Here is a 23,565-nt window from a genome sequence, read left to right on the forward strand (position 1 = left end):
ATATCCATGTAATCCCCACTATAATCAAGATATAGAATCTGGGCTGGTATCAGGATGAGGTGAGTAAGGTGAGCTGTGTAAGCACAGGGTCAGATTTTGCTTTTAAGATTTTGATATTTTGTTCATCATGGACTTTTGGCATTCATTTTGATTTTGAAAACTATTGTTTATTTTGATTACTTAGGCTTATTTGGCCCACATTTGAATTTTCCACCTTGGAGAGAGCCTCATGCCTCACTATAATTTAGACCCTATTAAATATTTCCAGCAAGTTCCCTAGGGAAAACATGGAGCCAAGGCCCAGGGTACTTAACATGAAGGCCTGGGGATGTATGCAATCATGTTATGGGTGCCTATGCATGTTTTTCTCAAGGGATAGTTCATTCCTTTCATCAGTTTCTTGGAAAGAAAGTGAAAGTGAAGTCCCTCAGTCCTGTCCGACTCTTTGCGACCCCATGGACTGTAGCCCACCAGGCTCCTCCGTCCATGGGATTTTCCAGGCAAGAATACTGGAGTGGGTTGCCATTTTTCTTGGAGGCATCTGTAAAGTGAAGAATAAGAAACAGAGTAGGTATTGACTAACAGGGAGCCAGTGGAGGGTTTGTTATGCAAGGTATGGGAGCAATAAGTCCTAGGTCGGTATACCTGCAGGCCTCAATGAAATAGCCTGGAGTCAATTAGCCTCACTGTGCTTGGGTCTCCTCATCTGTAAAACGGAGTAGTCCAATCCTCTCTTATTGGACCTACATTCGATCTCGGTTGGGACGATCCCCTGGAGGAGGGTGTGGCAACCCATTCCAGTATCGTTACCTGGAGAATCCCCATGGATGGAGGAGCCTGGTGGGCTACAGTCCATGGGGTCGCAAAGAGTAGGACACGATGGGCGACTAAGCACACAACAGCACAAAGGTCAGAGGAGATAATGGCAGTGAAATTTGTAGCGCCCTGCACAGCGCATCGAAGAAGGCAATGGCAAACCACTCCAGCACGCTTGCCTGGAATATCGCATGGACGGAGGAGCCTGGTAGGCTGCAATCCATGGGGTCGCGAAGAGTCGGACACGACTGAGCGACTTCACTTTCACTTTTAACTTTCATGCATTGGAGAAGGAAATGGCAACCCATTCCAGTGTTCTTGCCTGGAGAATCCCAGGGACGGCAGAGCCTGGTGGGCTGCCGTCTATGGGGTCGCACAGAGTCGGACACGACTGAAGCGACTTAGCAGCAGCAGCAGCACAGCGTATTCACCCAACACTTAACGGAGTACTTACGACGTGCCAGGAGCTGAACTGAGTCTATACCTTTTTAATAAAGCCCACAGTTCGGCGAGGAAGGTCCGCGTCTCAGCCCAACACTTACGGAGTACTTACGACGTGCCAGGAGCTGAACTAAGTCTATACCTTTTTATTAAAGCCCACAGTTCGGCGAGGAAGGTCCGCGTCTCAGCTAGCCGGCGTGCTGCTGCTGCTGCTGCAGCTAAGTCGCTTCAGTCGTGTCCGACTCTGTGCGACCCCATAGACGGCAGCCCAACAGGCTCCCCGTCCCTGGGATTCTCCAGGCAAGAACACTGGAGTGGGTTGCCATTTCCTTCTCCAATGCGTGAAAGGGAAAAGTGAAAGGGAAGTCGCTCGGTCGTGTCCGGCTCTTCGCGACCCCATGAACTGCAGCCTTCCAGGCTCCTCCGTCCATGGGATTTTCCAGGCAAGAGTACTGGAGTAGGGTGCCATTGCCTTCTCCGAGGGGACCCTGCAAATATTCGCCCCCTCTGCAGGAGGGCTGGGCGGGAAGGGGGCGGGGCGCAGGTGGGGCGGGGAGGGGGCGGGGCGGCGCGGTGGTTCCGGGATCCGGGTCTCGGGCTGCGCTGCCGCCTGGGGCGCGCCGGGCGCTGGCCGCAGCTGGCGGGCGCATGTTGGGGCGTGCGGCGCGGAGACGCTGCCCGCGAGGGCTGCGGCGCGGCCGGGAGGCGCTGCTGGCACTGTTGGCGTTGCTAGCACTGGCCGGGCTGGCCTCGGTGCTGCGGGCGCGGCGCGGGGCCGGGGTGGCCGAGCCTGGACTCCGACGCACCCAGCGCTCCGGGCGGCGCGACCCGGTCCTGCCACGGCCACCGGTGCCCGAGGACGCTCTGGGCGCCCACGGCGAGGCAGTGCGGCTGCAGTTGCAGGGCGAGGAGCTGCGGCTGCAGGAGGAGAGCGTGCGGCTACACCAGATCAACATCTACCTCAGCGACCGCATCTCGCTGCACCGCCGCCTGCCCGAGCGCTGGAACCCTCTGTGAGTCCGCAGGTGGCGGGAGGAGCATCGCCCGCTGAGTCTCCGCGTCTCAGTTTCCGCGGCGGTGAAGTGACGGGGTGGGACACGGCTCTCCAAAGACCTGGGGATCTCGTGTCTTGTTGAGTCACTCGCAAGTGGGCAGTGAAAGTGTTCACAGGGGGCTGGGAGTGAAGAAAGTTTTAAAAGTGTTAGTCGCTCAGTCGTACCCGAGTCTTTGCCACCCCAAGGACCGCAGCCCATCAGGCTTCTCTGTCTATGGGATTTACCAGGCAAGGATACTGGAGTGGTTTGCCATTTCCTTTTCCAGGGGATCTTCCCAACCCAGGGATCGAACCCCGGTCTTCTGGACTGCAGACAGATTCTCTACCGACTGAGCTACCAGGAAAGTTTTTAAAAGTGACCAAAAAATAAAAATAAAAAAAAATCTCGGAAACCGACAAATCTGCAGACAGGTTTAGTATGAGACCCTTAGGGCGCCCTTCTTGGGTTGTAAGGGACCCCCAACCCCCAGTCTAATTCCTCCTGAAACCTTCTACTCTGGCTAAACTAAGGACCCGTGGGTTTCAGACAGGCTTCACTCACTTACCTGTGTGCGCCAGGGCCCATAAATGAACCAGGAGTGAAGGGAGCCCTGGGCAGGTGAGGTGAAAGGTCAGGGCAGCAAGAAGGGCAGGTCAGAAGCAGCAAGCCTCCTTCCCCCTCTCTGGGAGCTGGATTCCTCAGCTTTACAAGGAAGACAGGGAGAAGCAGCTGGTGGGAAGGGGTCCTTCTGGCACTGGTTCAGCCTAGCTTGCTCCTGTGGGTGACACAGCTGTGGGACCTGTGTGGTCAGAGGCCTCATTCCTGTTGGAGCTGTTGGCTGGAGGGGTTGTGCCCAGGGCTTAGTTAGGAAGGGAACAGGCTGGCAGGTGGAGCCTGGCCTATCACCTTTGCTCTTTTGGCAGGGGTCTTTCAGGTCCCTGCTGGAGTCCCCTCCCGAAAGACTTGGTGGGAAAGAGGGCTCAGAGAGGAGATTCTGGGAGAAGCCAGTGGGACAGCTGCTGTGTGCACCAGGCACCACCCTTCCCTGCTCCTTGTCCTTCCTGCTTACAGGTGTGGAAATAGGCTTAGGTCAGATGACTCACTCAAGGGCCCAGAGCTGGAAAGTGACTAACTGGGCTTGGGGGACGTGGCCCTCCTGGCCCCTTGGGCACTGTGCTGATTGGGATTTTAGGGAACTGCCCTGTGGATTCTTGGCCAGAGAGAGCATGGATGTCTGCAGGGAGAGACCCAGCTCTGCAGCCATCGGAAAGTGTAAATGGTTAGCACCTCACTGTCTCCACTGCTTTTCAGGATCTACTTGTGTCTAGCCTATGCTTTTACCTTAGGCATCTTCAATGTTTATCTTTTTGAGTAGAGCTTTGTTTGTTAGGGTTGGTAGCAGTTTCTCCCCTTCAACCAAATGGTTAAACACATGTTTATCTCCTTGAAACTCCAGGGGTACTCACTGAGGAGGCAAGGTCTAGGGGAAGCTTTCAGGTCAGACTCAGGGTTCAGACCCAGTTCCTATGAGATAAAACCCTGGCTCTTTTGCTCATCAGGTCTGTGATGTTGGGCAAGTTATCTGGCCTCTCTGAGCCTCAGCTTCCCAATCTACAAAATAAGGGATGAGTAGAAACACAAGCTAGGAGTTGATGAAACACTGGATACCTGGGAGCGCACTGTGTACTCGGTTCTTATTTGTACTGCCAACAGTACCCTCAGGAGGGTGCTATTAACAGTCATCCAGGGAGTGGTCATAAAGTTTTTCTTTTCCAGGTTCTGACTTCCTTTATCATTGGAGGTTGTGAAATCTCTTTGAAACATTGTGGGGTTTATGGTATCCCGTCTCCATGGTGACACAGCTGCCCTGTGTCCTGTCAGGATTTGCTTATAGATCCTGCTGTTGCTTTGACCCTGGGAAGTTAATCCAAACCCAGCATGATAAGGAATGTGAAGGCCTCTTGCCTTTTAATTCCTGCAGCAAAGCCTGTTGGGTTATTCTTGCCTAGCTGGAAAGGTGAGCTCTATCTGTGTTAGTCTCAGCCCAGCCAGGCCTTCTGATATAACTGAGGTGTAGCCAGTAGTGTCAGGGCCTTTCATGAAGACTCACTTGTTTATTCCATACAGGCTTGGAGGACCTGATAAGGTCTTGAGATTTTAGCTTTAGAAACTGGAGTAGCAGCTTAGGAGTTCAGTCAGGGTCATGGAGGGTTGGAACTATAATTAGTAACAAGCAGAGGTGTGGTTAGGATCCTTGAAAGTCATAGCAGAAATGGCCCTGAGGGAGCATCCAGTCTTATTAGAGAGGATAATCTGTGCCCCCAAAGTAACACACAGATCTGTAGCAGAGTCAATCTAGAACTGAGGTCTTTTATTCCCTCCTCCCTTTCAAGATGGAGGCAGTTATTTATCTATTAATTTTAATTACCAAAACAGTACATGTTCACTCTAGAAAATTTTTCATATACAGGGAAGCGAAAATGAAAAATCATCCATTAACGTACCACCCTGAGGAGAACCACTGTTAACATTTTGCTGTGTATCCTTCTAGACTTTTAGGTATACAAAATAGATTTTGAAAAAGATATATATGGGTGTGTGAGTGAGAACATATTCAGACATGAGTAAATACAAGGCCCACACACATTTTTAACCAACAGGGGATAAACCTGTTATCATAGGCAAAGAGTTAGGAGCTACCATGGGACTGTTTGGCTTGGTTCTTCTGGTGTCTGCAAGCCTTGATAGCTGCTAGAGACACTTGGAAGTATCGACTCTAATTCCTTGAGATTTGACGTAGACCCCTGCCCTTCTGCAAGGCTCATTATTCACACGCCAGTGGATTAGGTCACAGCTTTTATTTATTTATTTTTAGTTATAGCACTGAATCGAGGAGGAAAAGGAGGAGGAGGAGGATGACAGAACGTCTTTGCATGGTAATTTAGAAAGTATAGGGTTTGAAAAACTCTTTCACAAATACTGTCATATTTGAGCCTGGCAAAGAGAGGGAATTTTCACTCTGAGATGGTGACAGGCCAAAGTGGGGAATCAGGTAGCTAGGTTTGTGGCCTTGGGAAACTGAACAGTTATGTAAGGGACCCCAGAAAAATTAGGAAGAGTTTTGAGTTGGGCCGAGGCTGGGGCTGATGTGTAACTAGGGTTGAAAACTGAGAGCCTGTGAATTTCTCACTCCGAAGAGGAAGGATGGGTGTTTTTGAGGGTGTGGGAGAATACCAGAATTAGATAAAATGGGGATTGATAACAAGTTAAATGCAGCTGAGACTAGTGGTGAAATCACATCCAGTTTACAAAATAGATGGTGGCTAATAATGTACCAATACTTGGAGAAAGTTTCAGTTTTCATTGATCAGTTCTTGAGATAATCATCTTCTGTCATTCTCATTTGCATTCCGACCTGTTATTTTAGCAGGCTAGAAAGTTGGAGTGACGACACCCTTGGGGCTGTGCAGTTCCACCGCACACGTATGGGGATGCCACGCGTGTGAATGTCAGCTGTTCTCTGCCATCGCTGACGAGTTGTGAACCACTGGTTAGAAAAGTGTGTAAATAATACACACAGGTTTTTGCATTTCTCGAATGTTTTGCCCTGGTTTTAGCCTCATTAGTGCTATAGTTGCAAGTGTGTGTCTGAGTTTAAGGACTAGGACTTGGGTGCTAGGATGGCAAAGAGTTTCTACATAGCTCCAAGCAGATAATTCAGCAAAAGGTAATGTTTGTGTCTTGCAGGGAGGTGGTTGGGATTTCTCTTTTTGCGAGAGATAGCCTGCTTGTCTGTTCTCTTAACAACATTACCTTTGGAAAAACATATCATACATGGGGTGGAGCTTATTAGACTTGTTTCTCTGCTTTCCCAGTAAAGTTGTAAACTGAGGCTGTTTTACTGGGTCTTATTAGACCCATCTTGTGGTTGTCAGTATGGTTCCATTCTTTGAATCAGTACTTTAAGCCTATAGAACAGGTTCTTTTTAGTTAGAAGTTTCATGATGCCTTCTCCTATCCTTTCACTTCTTCTGTGACCTTAGATTTTAGGCATGTCTCTAATCAACATGTTGCTGGATTTTGTGTTGTCACTGAAAAAAAAAAATCCAGACTGACAATCTTTAACTAAATATTTATGTCCATTTATACTTACTGTGCTTACTGAAACTTTAGTGTTTGATTATGCCATCTTATTTATGCTTTCTGTTTATTATGCTTTTTCTATGTTTTTTTTTCTTTTTTTATACTGCTTTTTTGAATTGATAGAGGTTTTCCTCCCCTTCTGCTTCTATTTTTCTGACTCTACTGATTTGACAATTATCTCTTTCCAATCTTTAGTGGTAAATTTGAAAGTTCAACATCCATTTATAATAAAAACCCTCCAGAAAGCAGGCATAGAGGGAACATACCTCAACATAATAAAAGCCATATATGATAAATCTACAGCAAACATTATCCTCAATGGTGAAAAATTGAAAGCATTTCCCCTAAAGTCAGGACCAAGACAAGGATGCCCACTCTCACCACTACTATTCAACATAGTTTTGGCATTTTTGGCCACAGCAATCAGAGCAGAAAAAGAAAGAAAAGGACTCCAGATTGGAAAAGAAGAAGTAAAACTCTCACTGTTTGCATATGACATGATTCTCTACATAGAAAACCCTAAAGATGTCACCAGAAAATTACTAGAGCTAGTTAATGAATACAATAAAGTTGCAGGATATAAAATTAACACACAGAAATCTCTTGCATTCCTATACACTAACATTGACAAGACAGAAAGAGAAATTAAGGAAACAATTCCATTCACCATTGCAACAAAAAGAATAAAATACTTAGGAATAAATCTACCTAAAGAAACAAAAGACCTATATGTAGAAAACTATAAAACACTGATGAAGGAAATCAAAGATGACACAAATAGATGGAAAAATATACCATGTTCATGGATTGGAAGAATCAATATAGTGAAAATGAGTATACTACCCAAAGCAATCTATAAATTCAGTGCAATCCCTATCAAGCTACCAATGGTATTTTTCAGAGAATTAGAACAAATAATTTCACAATTTGTATGGAATTACAAAAAGCCTCGAATAGCCAAAGCAACCTTGAGAAAGAAGAATGGAACTGGAGGAATCAACCTGCCTGACTTCAGGCTATACTACATAGCAACAGTCACCAAGACAGTATGGTACTGGCACAAAGACAGAAACATAGATCAATGAAACAAAATGGAAAGCCCAGAGATAAGTCCATGTACCTACGGATACCTTATCTTTGACAAAGGAGGCAAGAATATACAATGGGGAAAAGACGACCTCTTTAACAAGTGGTGCTGGGAAAACTGGTCAACCACTTGTAAAAGAATGAAACTAGAACACTTTCTAACACCATACACAAAAATAAACTCAAAATGGATTAAAGATCTAAATGTAAGACCCAAAACTATAAAACTCCTAGAGGAAAACATAGGCAAAACCCTCTCCAACATAAATCATAGCAGGATCCTCTATGACTCACCTCCCAGAGTAATGGAAATAAAACCAAAAATAAACAACTGGGACCTAATTAAACTTAAAAGCTTTTGTACAACGAAGGAACCTATAAGCAAAGTAGAAAGACAGCCTTCAGAATGGGAGAAAATAATAGCAAACGAAACAACTGGCAAAGAATTAATCTCAAAAATATACAAGCAGCTCCTGCAGCTCCATTCCAGAAAAATAAGCGACCCAATCAAAAAATGGGCCAAAGAACTAAATAGACATTTCTCCAAAGAAGACATACAGATGGCTAACACATGAAAAGATACTCAACATCACTTATTATCAGAGAAATGCAAATCAAAACCACCATGAGGTACCATCTCATGCCAGTCAGAATGGCTGCTATCAAAAAGTCTACAAACAATAAATGCTGAAGAGAGTGCAGAGAAAAAGGAACTCTCTTACACTGTTGGTGGGAATGCAAACTAGTACAGCAGCTATGGAGAACAGTGTGGAAATTCCTTAAAAAGCTGGAAATAGAACTGCCATATGACTCAGCAATCCCACTGCTGGGCATACACATCGAGGAAGCCAGAATTGAAAGAGACATATATACCCCAATGTTCATCGCAGCACTGTTTACAATAGCCAGGACATGGAAGCAACCTAGATGTCCATCGGCAGATGAATGGATAAGAAAGCTGTGGTACATATACACAATGGAGTATTATTCAGCTATTAAAAAGAATGCATTTGAATCAGTTCTAATGAGGTGAATGAAACTGGAGCCTATTATACAGAGTGAAGTAAGTCAGAAAGAAAAACACCAATACAGTATATTTAATGCATATATATGGAATTGAGAAAGATGGTAACGATGACTCTATATGCAAAACAGTAAAAGAGACACAGATATAAAAAACAGACTGTTGGACTCTGTGGGAGAAGGCGAGGGTGGGATGATTTGAGAGAATAGCATTGAAACATGTATATATGTGAAATAGATCACCAGTCCAGGTTCGATGCATGAGGCAGGGTGCTCAGGGCTGGTGCACTGGGATGACCCTGAGAGATGGGATAGGGAGGGAGGTGGGAGGGAGGGTCAGGATGGGGAATACATGTACAACCATGGCTGATTCATGTGAATGTATGACAAAACCACCATAATACTGTAAAGTAATTAGCCTTCAATTAAAATTTTAAAAAATTAAAAATTGAAAAAACAACAACAAAAAGAAAGTATATATTTATATATTCAACTCAAAAAGGTCTAAATTAATCAGTGGATCTTGGAATGCTTTAACATTGATCACTTTCTTTCCCAGTTTGTATGTCATTTTATTCCAGTATTTTAATTCTGTCTTGCTTTTTAAATCAACACATTAAACATTTTTTTAAATGCAATATTTGTTTACATTTATCCACAAGTTTATTTTTTCTTCTCATCATTCTTTCCTGAATGGTGGTCTTTGTATGTTGGAGATCTTTCTGGAATTCTTTTCTTCTTCCTGAAATATATCATGTATTTCTTGCTGTAAGCAAAGTTATTGTTTTAAACATTCAGTTTTACTTATCTGAAAATGTTTTCTTTTTTTGTTCTTGTTCTTGAAAAATAGGTTGGGTATTTAATTCCATGTTGATAGTTTGGCATTTGAAGATAGTATTCCACTGTCCCCTGGCTTGCTCCATCACTGTGAGATGTCTATCTATACTGAGTTAATTTTCCTGTCATTTTTGTTTCTTTGTCCTTCGTTTGAGGTTCTCTTATTTATTTAATCATAAGAAGCATACTTATTCATGCTCTGTGTCTGCTACTTCTAATATCCAGGTATATATATTTTCTTGTTGTTCCTGGACTCTGAGGACCTCTTTTGTTTTCTGTAAGCTGATCCATACATTTAAAAGTTTTTTAAAAGTATTTTATCAAGAATTTTTTGAGTGTCCTTTACTACGTGTGAAAGTGTTAGTCGCTCAGTCGTGTCTGACTGTTTTTCGACCCCATGGACTGTATCCACCAGGCTCCTCTGTTCATGGAATTCTCTAGTCAGGAAAACTGGAGTGAGTAGCCATTTCCTTCTCCAGGGGATTTTCTTGACCCAGTGATCAAATCTGGGCAGAGCCACCATCTGAGCCACCAGAAAAGCCTAATCTTTGATACTGCCATGAGTGGAAGTCCTAAAGAAAGTGAAAGAATGAAAGTGAAAGTCACTCAGTCATGTCTGACTCTTTGCAACCCCATGGACTGTAGCCTGTCAGGCTCCTCTGTCCATGAGGATTCTCCAGGCAAGAATACCGGAGTGGGTTGCCGTTCCCTTCTCCAGGAGAATCTTCCCAACCCAGGATTCAAACCCACATCTCACGCATTGCAGGCAGATTCTTTATCATCTGAGCTACCAGGAAAGCTCATGGAAGTCCTATATTCACTTAAAAAAAAAAAAAAAACTTTCTCTTTTACATAGGGTTCTTTTGATTAGACTGACTAAGTCAGTTCAGACTGACTTAAACATAAAAGAAAATATATTGACTTCTATGACAGAAAGATCTAGGATTTGAACTGGATTCAGATTATTCTGGGCCCTGGATATAGGGACTCAACTTATGTCATCAGGAAAATGTTGATTGGCCGGACCTGGGACATGTAACCTTCCCAAAGAGGGATGTGTATATTTGTGTATGTATCCATATGTGTGTATATGTCCAGCCCTGCAAAAACATACAGCTTGAGAGTCCAGGAGGCATGGTTCCTGAAAGGGAAATCAAAGTACAGTAAGGTGAAGAAAGGAGAAAGCATTCTGGGCCAATAAAACACACCTGTGTTCACTGTGACCTTCTTGGCCTGTTCTCCAAAGGAGGTAAATTTTCATTGTTTTAAAGATGTTTATGTGATAACCTAAATATAAACATAAAAGATCAGGAGGTGTTTGCCACACCCATTTACTCATAACCATAAAATACATAGACATATATTGTACTGGTGGAGATTATGGTATCCTCATCCAGAAGGGTTTTTATGAAGATTATAAAGAAGATTATAAGGAATAATGCTTGTGGAATGTTTAGCACACTGCCTATCATATAGTAAACACTCAATAAATATTACTATTATTACTAGATACAGTGCAAAGCATGCAGAAAATACAGAGTAAAACACAACTCTGCCCCTGCCTTCACAAAGCATATGGATTATACCAGAAAGTTAAGGCAAAGATGGCTTACTATGATTTCATAGTAAATTTGGTTCTGAACTCTCTTTGTCTTTCCAGAAGTAGAACCCTGAGTGATACATGTCTGCCTTTGTCTAATTGAACAATACACAGCTTTTTATTGCCCAGAAAAAGAGGGAAATGTTTTTCCTGGATGCAAATTTAGAGATGTTCAGGAGGATATATTGAAATTCATGAAGGAGAATGCATTTAAAGGATGTTTTATCTTTTTTTTTTAATTGAAATATAGTTGATTTACAGTGTTGCATTAATTTCTAGTATACATCAAAATGATTTAGTTATTCTTTTCCATTTTGGTTTATTACAGGATATTGAATACAGTTCCCTGTGCTATATAGTAAGACCTTGTTGTTAATCTCCTTTGTTTATAGTAGTTTGTATTTGCTAATCCCAAACTCCGAATTTATTCCTCCCTCTCCTGCTTTCCCGTGGGGTAGCCATAAGTTTGTTTTCTCTGTCTGTGAGTCTGTTTGTGTTTTGTAAATATGTTCATTTGTGTCATATTTTAGATTCCACATATAAGTGTTTCTCTGGTAATAGTACCTACCTTCTGAGACTATGGAGGCCATGAAATGATTTAATACACAGCTAGTGCTTAATTATGTCTGGATTTAGCATACCTCTGAGTAGTAGACAGGTTGCATAGAAAAGCTGCCATAGCCCACTAGAAGCATCAGAAAGAACTAATTGCTTGTACTACATGAAAAAAATGTATTTTTCTGAAACCTAAAGACTTTTTAAATCTTTAAAACAAAGAAAAGCTAACATTTAGTTCCACATGTGCACAGATCCAAAGAGAAATGGTGGAAATAATGACAGTGAGGTTTTCCAAATGAAATTTATTCAATTTAAAGAAAGGGTGAACATATTCAACAAAGACTTTAAAAATGGTCCACATCAAAAAGGCCTTTAAAAAAAAGAAATAAAGGATGCAGTCTGAGCAGAGGTCCAGCCATGGGGTTGGAAAGGCGTGGACAGATGGGAGAGGTAGGTGTTAGGCGGGGAGAATTGACAGTACCCTCTCCTTTCTGAGTCTGCTGAGTTTGAATGTTGCATAAATCTGAAAATCGCTTTAAAGTTTAGAAACAGCATCCTGCAGGTCAAGCTCATTAGGTATCATTTTAGAACCTTTTAAAGAATCTGCTGGGATTCCTACTGGATCATGGGTGACTGGAAGATCCCAGCAGGTTATTTACCATTCCCCAGAGGGAGGCCCTGAGACCATGACCTGTGTTCCATTCACTCCAAACCCAGCACCAGCCTGGGCCTGGTATACAAGTCACCAGTAGGGTCTTAATTCCTGAAATTGTGTTGTATTTACAGGTGCAAAGAGAAGAAATATAATTACGATGAATTGCCCACAACATCTGTCGTCATAGCGTTTTATAATGAAGCCTGGTCAACTCTCCTTCGGACGGTTTACAGTGTCCTCGAGACATCCCCAGACACCCTGCTAGAAGAAGTTATCCTTGTAGATGACTACAGTGATCGAGGTGAGCCCCTGACTTGGGCCCTTGGAGGAGCCTGCCCTTTGGTGACTGTGCCTGCGAGGCGGGTGTGACATGGGTGCATAGAACAGGCCGGGGAAGATGGGCTTCCTGTGTCTCCCTGTGCCTGGCCCCTGCCCTCAGGGAGCTCAGAGCTGGGTAGGGGGATGCAGACATGATGGCAGAGTGCTCTACCACTCAGTGCTATAGGAGGCAGAGAGGGAGCAGTCACCCACCTGGGTGCTCAGGAGCAGGTGGTTGACCATAGTCTTGAAGGCTGGGCAGTTTGTGGACTGCAAATGAGGAGGGAGGGCGTTTCAAGTGGAGGCCACAGGATATGGAAAGCCTTAGAGTTGCAGTGCTGTGTGGACTGTGTAGGATCTGCAAGTAGTTCAGGAAGGACAGAGAGCTGGCTGCTGCAGGCAGGAACAGGAAGAGGGTGCAGGACTTATACGCAAGCCTGAGGAGTTGGGGCTTTGTCCTGAGGGAGAGACCAAGGCAGAATTTCAAGCAAGAGACCCGTCTGCTCTTTGGGGAAACCCTCTGGACTGGAGTGTGGAGAATGGGGTACTGGGAAGCTCTGCAGGGAGATGAGGGGGCCATGGAGGTGACCAGGTTGGAGGGATGGGGAGGGCAGGCAGATGGGAGGAGGATATTCAGGAGGCAACATCTACAGGCCTGGCTAAGCTGTGAGGAGGACACTCGGGCTTCCGGCCTGGGTCTCCAGGTAAGTGGTGGTGCCCTCCTTAAACTGGAAAAACCACAGGGCTTTGGCCTTGAAGATACTGACTTTGAGGTGAAATAGAAAAGGGGCAGTCCAGACAGAAGAACTGAAGCCAGGGCGAGACATTCCATTGAAAGGATGGTCGGTGTTCCTGCAGGCCTGACCAGTGACCTGGGATCCAGCAATTCACATGCAGTCCGAGGCTGGCCCTTTATTATTCAGGAAGCTTTTTTTTGAGCGTTTGCTGGGTGCTGGGGATTCCGTGGGACACAAGATAAATCCCTGCCCTCATAAAACTCACATTCCAGAGCTGTGGGTTGAGATGGTCAGTAAACACATGAAGAACATAACATATGCATCACATAATACAACACTATATATATATATATCACACGTACATCACATAATACAATATACAGCATACCATAATAGAACATGATACTATACTACAGCATGAGTAGAAAGTGCCCTGAAAGAATAATGGGAATAGGAGAACGCCTAGAGCGTGGGGACCAGGACTACTCTATCTGATGGAAATCAGGGAGACCTCTTTAAAGCCAAAAGCTGCAAACTCCAGGGACAGTGAAGGACAGGGAAGCCTGGTGTGCTGCAGTTCATGGGGTTGCAAAGAGTCAAACACGACTGAATAACCACAACAGTATGAATAAGGAGGCAGCCCAGTGAAGGTCTGGGCAGGGGGGCCGGGCTGGGAGCAGCAGGTGCAGAAGCTAAAACAAGCAGCCATTCTCAGGGTCAGACCACCAGCCAGTGGAGGGTGACCTGGGGGTTGGGATTGTGGGGTGGATGGGGCCAGGTCAGGTGGGGCTTCGGAGGACAATAGAAGGAATTTAGCTTAAATAGGAGCCTGCAGGGAGCTGCCTGAGGGCTGTTGGGAGAGCTGTAAGGTTGCTAGGTCTTGGGGAGACTCTGTGCTGCCCTGTTGAGACAGGCTGACTGATGCTGGGGGTTGGGGAGCAGGGATGGGGGGTGAGGATAAAAGGAGGATATGTGTAGGGGCTGCTGTGGCCTTGCCCGGCTGGGGTTAGTGGTATCAGTTAAGCAGTAGTCAGATAAGCTTAAGTGAGGGGAAATGTCAGGGCCTTACCACAGGGAGAGCTGTGGGTGTGGTGCTGAGCCTGTTTCCGACCCAGTCACCAACCTCTGGGCACCCCCTTAAGGTAGAGCCGCTGCTTATCTGCCGCTTCAGGCCCTGAGGCTGGTCTGTCTGACCTCAGAGCCTGTGTATCTGTCCTGACTGGTAGGTGTGCTGCTCTCACAGAAACACAAAATAACAGTGATTTACATGAGATAAAAGTTGATTTCTCTCTCCTGTTGCAAATCTGGGATAATAGACTAAGGCAAGTGTGGCAGCTCCATGGTGTTAGGGCCCGGCTCCTGCTGTCCTGAGTTCCCCTTTCTCAAGGATGGCATGGCAGGCTGGTTCTTCACCTCCTGTTTACTCCTGTCAGTGGAAGGGTTTCCAGGGGACTGGGAGTCCACTTGGAAGTCACCCTTACATCCCATTGAGTAGAACAGGGTCACTTGGCAACAGCTGCTTGTGAGGGAGACTGGAAACATCATCTCTATGGGGAGAGTGAGTCAGGGGACAGCTGGCGTTCCCCCTGGCAGCACGCAAGCCAGGCTGGAGGCCGAGGTTTACTGTAGTCTACAAGGCACTGAGGTACGGGGTCTGCGGCTGTAGGTGAGCTTTACCATAACCTGTCACGACACCTTGGACAAGTCACTTGTCTTCTGATTCTTGGTTTCTCATCTGTAAATGAGTTTATCTACACTTAAATCAGGGCTTCCCGGATGGCACTAGTGGTAAAGAACCCGCCTGCCAGTACAGGAGACATAAGAGACTTAGGTTCAATTCCTAGGTCCAGAAGATTCTCTGGAGTAGGGCATGGCAACCCACTCCAGTATTCTTGCCTGGAGAATCTCATTGACAGAGGAGCCTGGTGGGCTACAGTCCACAGAGTTGCAAAGAGTTGGACACAACTGAAGTGACTTAGCATAGCACATTTAAATCAGAGATTTGTGGTGAGGAATGAATGAGATCACGTGTAGCACAGAACCTCATGTAGCAGCCAGCATATAGTAGGCATGTGTCTCCATTTTCTTTCCTCCCAGGGTTGTTTTAAATATGTCTATGTAGACCCTGGTTCTGGGTCACACCGCATAGCCTAGAATCCCAGCTCCAACACTTTATAGCTGTATAGCCTTGAGCATAGAGCTTAACCAGTTTCAACCTTGGCTCCCTGTCCTATAAAATGGTATAATAGTAGTTCTTACCTTGCAGGGTCATTGTGAGGATTAAATGAGGTGGTAGCTTGTTAGGACCTGGCACATTGCTGGCACTTGTTCAATGATAACTTCTGTTTTTAGGAAATATTTTAAAAACTGTAAAGTGCCTGAAACTTTCAGAAATGTATTCATTCAGAAGTAGACATCAGATTATTTCTTTTTATGGGATGAAGCCACTGCTCAACAGGCAGGAATATGGTATGAACCCCTTCAGTACAATTCAGTTCTCCTGTAAATGCAAGGTTCTGTGGGGCCAAGGTTCTCCGTCCCCATGGTGGTGACGTATAAACCAGGATTCTCCCCTCAGCCTGTACTGGAGGAAGAAGTCCCGCCCTGCGCTCTCCTCCCACACTTCCTGCACCCTCCTCACACCCTTCCTGCAGTGTCAGCCTGAGCCGATGAGAGTTGTCAGCACCTTCCAGGATGGGATAAGACAGTTCTGGCAGACAGAAGATTGATGCCGACCAAACCCATAATGAGTAGTGGAGAGCTGCACCAGCATTTTCCTGTGTGGTCACTGGGCCCTGCTACTAATTAGCTTTGCTTGGGAAGTTTCCTCCCTTATTCCTGCTATCCACTTGTACGCAATTATATTTAGGGTTGAAAAATCAATCAATGAATGTTTGTTTTTGTTTTTTGTTTGAGTATCAAGAATATTTAGAGAAACATTTCACCAACAACAAAGCAACTTAGGACATTTTACAAACTTTTCCCCTTCACTGATGACTGAGGATGACTTTGAGACAAAACCCATGTATTAACCAATGTGGGGAGATGCTGTCCTTTTTATTTTGCTGAATGGTTCCCACCTGACCCACTGAGGGATGTGAATTGGGGCCTTTAGTTCCAGGGCCTGTGTGTGGAGTCAGGAGTCCTGGGGCCAGTTCTAGCTGTGTGCCCGTCCTTTCAGCTCATAAGAACTCATTTCCTCTTCTGCAAAATGGGGTAAGCATGTCCTCCTGACAAGTTTTGGATTTGTTTAATAAGGATGAGAGACTGTAGGAGAAAGCTCTGGAGGCAGTGTTAAGGCTGTGGACTCGAGCCTGAGTCCTTGGGTTCAAATCACAGCCCCTCTGCTCTCTTGTCTGGGACCTCGGCTCATCACTTAGCCTCTCTAGCCTCAATGTTCTCATCCATAAAATGGGTACAGTAGTAGTACTGTAGTAGTAGGGGCTTCCCAGGTGGCTCAGTGGTAAAGAATCCACCTGCAGTGCAGGAGACACAGGAGACTCAGGTTGGATCCCTGGGTCAGGATCCCCTAGAGGAGGAAATGGCAACCCACTCCAGCATTCTTGCCTGGAAAATCCAATGGACAGAGGAGCCTGGCAGGCTACAGTCCTTAGGGTCACAAAGTGTGGGATATGACTGAGTGACTGAACACACACACACAGTAGTACTTACTTCATAGGATGAGTTATGTGAATCACTCGGACAGTAGTAATTAGCACACTAAGCCTTGTAATGTTGGCCACCATTATTATTATTACTGTGTCAACTGAATTGTGCTTCTGAGAAAATTTGGATTAATGTAATTATAAATAAAATCTGTGTTGACATAGTTCCATGTAAATTAAAATTTTACGATGTATTATATATTAACATAAATTAACATTCATATAAGAATTTTTTGGAAAAATTGTGAATGGATGGTTCTTGTGCTTTTATTTAAATGTTTACAAATCAGGGTACTTTTGGTGGGGAGGATAGCTTTGTTGAGATAGATCCATATGCCACATTCACCCCTTACAAGAGTACAGATGTACCTACCTGTGTTTTGAGCAGGAGCCCTTCTTCAGTGGTTCTAGAATCCTCCACCCCTGCCTCCCAGCCTTCCGGGGGCTTCCAGGCTTGATTCCCAGCACAGTGAGGATATCCCTGGTGCAGAACAAAGGAGGCTCGTGTCTATTTAGTCTTCTTTTGGGGACAGGGAGGCCCTGGGAGGACGCGACTGGGGATGTGTGGAGGTGACCCTCGTTGTCCTGCTTCCTCTGCAGAACACCTGAAGGAGCGCCTGGCCACCGAGCTGGCGGGGTTGCCCAAGGTCCGCCTGATCCGCGCCAACAAGAGGGAGGGCCTGGTGCGAGCACGGCTGCTAGGGGCCTCCGTGGCCAAGGGCGACGTGCTGACCTTTCTGGACTGCCACTGCGAGTGCCATGAGGGGTGGCTGGAGCCACTGCTGCAGAGGTGCGTCTGTGGGTGGCGGGGTCCCCGACAAACTGGCGTGGGAGGTAGGGGTGCTGGGCTCAGCGGCTCCTCAGCCAGAGCCTCTGCCCCTGGCGTGGAGGGGATATGCCCTCCCAAGTGGAGGGGATGTCCTGGGGCTGTGGAGGCGGTTAAGTTAGTTAATATATAGCCAGCACTTAGAACATGCCAGTAGACAGGAGGCCCCAGATGAGTGTTTGCTTTTATTACTGTTTATTTTACACATTTATTGTAGAAAACTTAGTATGATCAACCAAGAAAAAAATAGTCACATAGAATTGTACTCCTAGAGAATATGTTTTGATGTATTTCCTTCAAGCCAGTAACCATTACACCCAGTACCAACAATGCCTAGGGCCCACCTGTGAAACTTTAAGGGACCCCCCCGAAAAATTGTGATAATTTCTTTTAAAATCAGAATGGAAAGTGAATATCACAATAATGAATATAGCCTGGGTCATTTTTATACCTATAATATAGTCATAAAATATGGGCTTCCCTTGTAGCTCAGTTGGTAAAGAATCTACCTGCAATGCAGGAGACCTGGGTTCGATTCCTGGGTTGGGAAGATCCCCTGGAGAAGGAAATGGCAACCCACTCCAGTATCCTTGCCTGGAGAACCCCATGGACAGAGGAACTTGACAGGCTATAGTCCATGGGGTCGCAAGAGTCGGACATGACTTGGCGACTAAACCACCACCACCACCATAGTCATAAAATATTATTTTTAATATCTAATTTTATGGAGTCATGGAAGCATAAATACAGCCACGTCTTCAACGCCATTTCTCCTGCTGTCCCACAGCCTCTTATGGCTCACGCTTGGCTGACTTTTGTTCTCTTCTCTTCCCTGTTTCCCTCCTTATCCTACTGATTCTGCATCAGGAGCTGGGCTGGCAAGCCCTGAGCTCCTCCAGGTGCAAGAGGAATGTCTAAGGAGGGGCAGGTTCTCTGCTTGGTCCCCACTGTGGGGAGTGGGTAGAGGGCTGGAAGATCAGAGTTTGTGCATTTGGGAAACTACTTTCCCCTGGCCCCCAGTGCTTGGTTGCCAAGGTCTATCTGGAAGAGCTGAGGACCCCCTCGCCTTCCTTCCTGCATGAGACCAGGCTCTGCTCTGACACTTCTGCCATCCTGGACCTTTGATGCCTCATTCTCCTCCCTCAGCTCTAATGGGCTTCAGCAGCAGCAAGGACTCAGGGTTCCTCAGGCTAGTGCTAGAGTCTTGAGATCACTTAAAACATAGCGACAGCTGGGTGCTCCCTCTGCAATCTGGCCTAATGGGTTCACCCTTCCCTCCTGCCTGCACTTTGCCTACAGAGGGCCACCTCTAGTCCTATCTAAAATCATAGGTGGGGGTGCACGCTTTTCCCCTTCAGCTGATGCATAAATGCCATCTGGAATTCCAATCCACTCCAGTCCACCCTTTGGAGAGAGTGAGGTGGCATTCCACATAATCACATCCTTATTCCATACCTGGAGTCAGAGGGATTCTCCCCTGGTTACCCATTAGAAATAGCTGGGGAACTTTAAAAAGTCCTGGTCCTGTAGCAGACTATTTGGATCTGAATTTCTGGGGTGGTTCCTGGCCTTCTGGATGTTTCAAAAGCTCCCTGGGGAATTGGGTATGCCTCAGAGTTGAGACACTGGACTGTAGACTGTCCCTCAGGTGTGGTCTCAGCCAGGCACAGTAACCCCTTCCCTTTAGGGGCTTTTGAAAGTGGAAGATGTTCTTGGTTGTCACATTAACGAGGTTGTGCTCTTGGCATTATGAGCTGCTGTTGATATCTGGGGCAGAACCATTCTTTGCTGTGTAGGACTGGACTGTGGGATGTTTGGTATCCCTGGTCCCTGGCTCCCAAGATGCCAGGAAGCTCTACCCAGTAACCGCTGCAACTGGGCCAGCACATTCTCTAACTGTGATTTAGAATCCTTTACTCCAGTACTGGCTCCCTCCAGTTTTCCCTTTCTTGTAGAAATTAGGCTACCCCTGGTTCCAACCTGCTGGATGCAAGTCACAGTTTATGGTTTATGGGTTTATAGGCAGATTCTAGAGAACTGCCCCCAAAATATAATCCAGAGAAATCTAATGTTCACATATGGTCCAGTCTCAGTTCATGCTTCCTGGTGTGCTGTCAGATGCAAAGAAACACAGTCTGGAAGCCTGCTGAAAGATGGTTGGGCTTGTAAGAATGATTGTGGAGAGAATCACTGAAGCCTGTGCACAGGCTGATGGCTGCAACAAGAAATTATCACATTTTCCACTATATGTAACATTTAATCATAAAGAAGATTAAAAGAAAAGTATAGCTGTAGTTCCAGGTTCTCTGCCAGTCTCTTACAAACATTCTGTTGGGGAGTCCACATTAACCCTCCAAGTATGTATTATTGTTTCAGAGGCATCAGGCTCTGAGTGGTTAGATGACAACACTAATGTCACACAGCAAATAAGGGGCAGGATTAAAATTTATTTGCTAGTTCCAAAGCAGACCCTTTAGTCTGGGTGCATCTCTGTTCATAAGAAAATAATTATTTCTTGACTTTAAGATGTTTCATTGTGATTACAGGAAGAAATCGCTTACAGTCTTGAGAATCTGAAAGTCTGCTTTCTGCTTTAAAAGTTAGCTTGGATTTTGACATTGTGAGTTTCATAGAAGGATTCAAGTTTAATCAGAATATCTTTAGATGGAATCAGACTATTGAAGCTATGGAACTTTACATACCAGGGCTAGAATCCTTGTACCTGCCCCTCCTCCACCCAGCACCCCCATGATGTTCACCTGCCGGGGCTGACCTGGCTGCAGACACCTGGAATAAAAGAAGCAGGCCTTTCCACACAGGCGTTCCTCCTTTTAGTGGAAGGCTGAGGAGACTCGATTCTCAGGCTTCCTGGTGGTCCTCCTCCTGCCCGTACATGGTAGAATGTCAGGGTGTTCTGATTGTTTCCAGGATCCATGAAAAGGAGTCGGCGGTGGTGTGCCCTGTGATTGATGTCATTGACTGGAACACCTTCGAGTACCTGGGGAATGCTGGGGAGCCCCAGATCGGCGGTTTTGACTGGCGGCTGGTGTTCACGTGGCATACGGTTCCCGAAAAGGAGAGGATCCGCATGCGGTCCCCCATCGATGTCATCAGGTCGGGGGCTACTTCTTTGAGTGCCTTACCGCATCTGGCCAACTTGTCAGTGAAGGCTCTCGGGAGGGATGGTTAGCCGTTGCCTCTCTTTTCATTTTCCAGAGTATTTGTTTATTTTTGATAAAAATCTTTGCTATATATGTGGATTTATATTGTTATATTTTAATAATTTTGGTAAGTATGTATAACATAAAATTTACCCTTTTAACCATTTTTAAATGCACAATTCACTAGCGTCACACACATTCACAGTATTGTACAACCATCACCTCTATATAGTTCCAGAACTTTTCCATCATCCAGTGTTGTTGTTGTTTAGTCGCTAACTCATGTCTGATGCTTTGTGACCCCTAGACTATAGCCTGCCAGGCTACTTTGTCCATGGGATTTTCCAGGAAAGAATACTGGAGTGGGTTGCCATTTCCTTCTGTAGGGGAATCTTCCCAACCCAGGGGTTGAACCGGGTCTCCTGCTTGGCAGGTGGGTTCTTTACCACTGCACCACCTGGGAAGTCCTGTATGGAAACTCTGTACCCATGAAGCAGTACCTCACTTTCCTCCCCTCGCCCAACCCCTTTTAACTAACCATCTCTGGATTTCCCTATGTTATGTACCTCATATAAGTAGAATCACACAATATTTATCCTTTTGTGTCTTGTTTCTTTTCCTTAAGAATTTTCCTGAGCAGTGCCACCCAGCCTGGCTCCTGCCAGCCTCTCAGAACTCGGCCTCTCACTTCCCATCTCTCTCTGTTGTCTGTGCTCCTAGAAGTTCAGGGGTTTCACTCACCCTTAGGCCTGTGGTCATGCTCCTGTCTTCTCGGAGAACCAATCATTCCTCTTCTGGGCTAACTCCCCTTTGTTCTGCAGACCATGCCTCCTCCAAGAAACTCAGCCCTGCCTGCCTCCCTCCCTATCTCATGGCTTCTTCTGTATTTCCACAGGGTCCCAGGTTGACCTTAGTCACCCACAGAGTTCTGTGTTGCCTAGTGAGATGTCCATGAACTTCCGCAGGGCAGGAGCTATGGGGCAAGGGCTGTGGGGAACATCCAGCTGCTGGCCCATCTTAGCTGCTGGCCTCTCTTAGGCAGAGAGCGTGAACTCGGGATGTGCTTATGTGAGTGAATGGACTCAAGGTTTGTGGTAGAAACCAACTGTGATGATTTTCTGCTGCTTACCTCAAATTATGATTCACATGCCTCTAGATCTCCAACGATGGCTGGTGGGCTGTTTGCTGTGAGTAAGAAATACTTTGAATACCTGGGGTCTTATGACATAGGAATGGAAGTTTGGGGTGGAGAAAACCTCGAATTCTCCTTTCGGGTAAGTACCCCAGTCTTCTGTTTCCACTCGCTCTTAACCTGTTTTTTGTCTCTCTCTGGGAATGATGGCTTTGGTAGGAGAGCCTGGTGGACTTTTCCTCTATATTGGCAGTTTATCCAATAATCCTGAAAGAATACAATGCCACACACATCCTATAAATACTCTTAAATTACACATTTAATAGATTTGGGGCTGCTAAAGTTCTTTGAAGTCACCTAGTTCTTTTACTTTACTGAGGGGAGGGATGGCGGGTGGAAGGGGAAGTGACTGGCCCAAGATCAAAGAGCGAGTGACAGACTCGGCACTTAAACACAGGCGCCTCCTGAGCCCATGTTTTGGAGCGAGCCTTAATTTGCTTGGCTTCTTGATAAAGTAGCCTCTTTATTTGGCACATGCGTGCTAAATCACTTCAGTTGTGTTCGACTCTTTGCGACCCCATGAACTGTAGCCCACCAGGCTCCTCTGTCCATGGGATTCTCCCAGCAAGAATACTGGAGTGGGTTGCCATTTCCTTCTCCGTTTATTGGGCACAGTGACTTTCAAGCTTTGACATATATAAGATTTGTTAGGGAAACTTGTTAAAAAGGCAGATTCATAGGCATGGTCTCTGGAAAGTCAGATTTGATAGACTTACGGTAGGGACTGGGTGTCTGCATTTTGTAACAAGCCCATACATTGATTCTGCTGTGTGTGATACATAGATGCCCCTTTGGGAAAGCTTTAAGCATTCTGGTAGATTTCCTAGTTAACTGAATCTTGCATTTTAAGTATCAAAACCGTATGTCAATGTTTATGCTTTTAAATGGAAAATTTTCAAATTGAGGAATATCTTATATGGTCTGCTGCTTTAAAAGAATTAATAAATAAGACTTTGGCCCTCCACTGAGGACTCACGCCTGCCCCCCATTATAAGCACTAGATGGCAACCCACTCCAGTACTCTTGCCTGGACAGAGGAGCCTGGTAGGCTATAGTCCATGGGGTCACAAAGAGTTGGACACGACTGAGCGACTTCACTTTCACTTCTCACTTTCATGCATTGGAGAAGGAAATGGCAACCCACTCCGGTGTTCTTGCCTGGAGAATCCCAGGGACAGAGGAGCCTGGTGGGCTGTCGTCTATGAAGTCGCACAGAGTCGGACACAACTGACGTGACTTAGCAGTGGCAGCAGCTATCTTTGGTCATATGTCCGTGAAAAGGCTCCAAATGGCTGTGTGCTGAGTTTTGGGGTGTGCTTTTAACAGTCTTTCTGCCTCTTCCCTAGGTGTCAGGCTGCTCTGCCTGCCTCTAGAAGCTCTTCCTTTCCCCCTTCCAAACCTCTCTTCTTACTTGCTGCTTTCCTATCTTCTATGGCTAGGAGACCAGGTAATCAGCATGTGCTTTACCTAATA

At 45.8% G+C, this 23,565-nt stretch overlaps 1 protein-coding gene across 3 annotated transcripts in view; it reads left to right on the forward strand.

Annotated features, from left to right (window-relative positions):
* The first annotated feature begins 1,864 nt into the window (after positions 1-1,864).
* Positions 1,865-23,565, forward strand: part of GALNT12 (polypeptide N-acetylgalactosaminyltransferase 12) — a 34,282-nt gene continuing 12,581 nt past the window's right edge. Inside the window, exons 1-5 of one of the 3 annotated variants that reach the window (XM_061425785.1) lie at positions 1,865-2,270; positions 12,325-12,494; positions 17,514-17,703; positions 20,668-20,853; positions 22,057-22,174. In XM_061425785.1, coding sequence (XP_061281769.1) covers positions 1,906-2,270; positions 12,325-12,494; positions 17,514-17,703; positions 20,668-20,853; positions 22,057-22,174 — 1,029 coding nt within the window. In that variant the 5' untranslated portion in view covers positions 1,865-1,905. The remainder of the gene's footprint in view (positions 2,271-12,324; positions 12,495-17,513; positions 17,704-20,667; positions 20,854-22,056; positions 22,175-23,565) is intronic. The other 2 variants (XM_061425783.1, XM_061425784.1) reach the window with 2 other exon arrangements.

This window comes from Bos javanicus, chromosome 8 (assembly GCF_032452875.1).
Source record: "Bos javanicus breed banteng chromosome 8, ARS-OSU_banteng_1.0, whole genome shotgun sequence".
In the NCBI taxonomy this organism is placed as follows: domain Eukaryota; kingdom Metazoa; phylum Chordata; class Mammalia; order Artiodactyla; family Bovidae; genus Bos; species Bos javanicus.